We start from the raw sequence: 730 nt of genomic DNA on the forward strand, positions 1-730 counted from the left end.
AGGGCCTGGGGGCACAGCAGGGGGCTTCAGCCCCGGGACCCCTATGGGAGGGGAGCTGGGGGGGTTTGGGGCCGACCCTGCACTGCTGTGAGGGGGGAATCCCAAACAGCCTGAGCTGGAAAGCTTCCAGAGGTGGGGAGGATCCCTGCCGGCCCCACAGAGGGGTTTGGCAGCCCGTTTTTAACCCCGGTGTCACCTGGAGCACAGCGTTGGCGTAGTCGTTGGCCTTGATGTTGTTGAGCCCCACGATGCCGGGCAGGTACGTGGTGCCATCGTAGGCCCGGGACAGCTTGGCCTGCTTGTCCAGGTGGGTGATGTGCTGGGCTGTGAACGTGGGCTTCAGCACGTACTGCGGGGGGACAGAGCCCTCAGAGCTGGGGACCCCAACCTGAGCCCCTCAGAGCTGGGGGAGACCCCAACCTGAGCCCCTCAGAGCTGGGGGAGACCCCAACCTGAGCCCCTCAGATCTCACCCCAAACCCCTGAGATGTGGGGTGACCCCCACCCAAACCCTGAGATGTGGGGCAGAGCCCGCACCGTGATGTCCTCGAGGGAGGAGTCGATGATCTCGTAGTTGTCGGGCAGGCAGTAGAACTTGAGCGTGTGCAGGTTGAGGAACACGTGGTGGCTCAGCTGCACGCTGTGGATGTAGGCGTGCGACTTCAGCCCGCGGCCTGCGGGGACACGGGCACTGCCATGGCACCGGGCACCGGGCATGGCACCGGGCACCG

At 65.8% G+C, this 730-nt stretch overlaps 1 protein-coding gene across 1 annotated transcript in view; it reads right to left on the reverse strand.

Annotated features, from left to right (window-relative positions):
• USP39 (ubiquitin specific peptidase 39) overlaps positions 1-716 on the reverse strand; it is a 3,243-nt gene extending 2,527 nt beyond the window's left edge. Inside the window, exons 1-2 of the mRNA XM_031064880.1 lie at positions 537-716; positions 197-349 (exon numbers count right to left, since the gene is read on the reverse strand). Of these exons, the coding sequence (XP_030920740.1) occupies positions 197-349; positions 537-716 (333 nt within the window). The remainder of the gene's footprint in view (positions 1-196; positions 350-536) is intronic.
• Between the last annotated feature and the right edge of the window lie 14 nt (positions 717-730).

This window comes from Geospiza fortis, unplaced genomic scaffold (assembly GCF_000277835.1).
Source record: "Geospiza fortis unplaced genomic scaffold, GeoFor_1.0 scaffold687, whole genome shotgun sequence".
NCBI classification, from domain to species: domain Eukaryota; kingdom Metazoa; phylum Chordata; class Aves; order Passeriformes; family Thraupidae; genus Geospiza; species Geospiza fortis.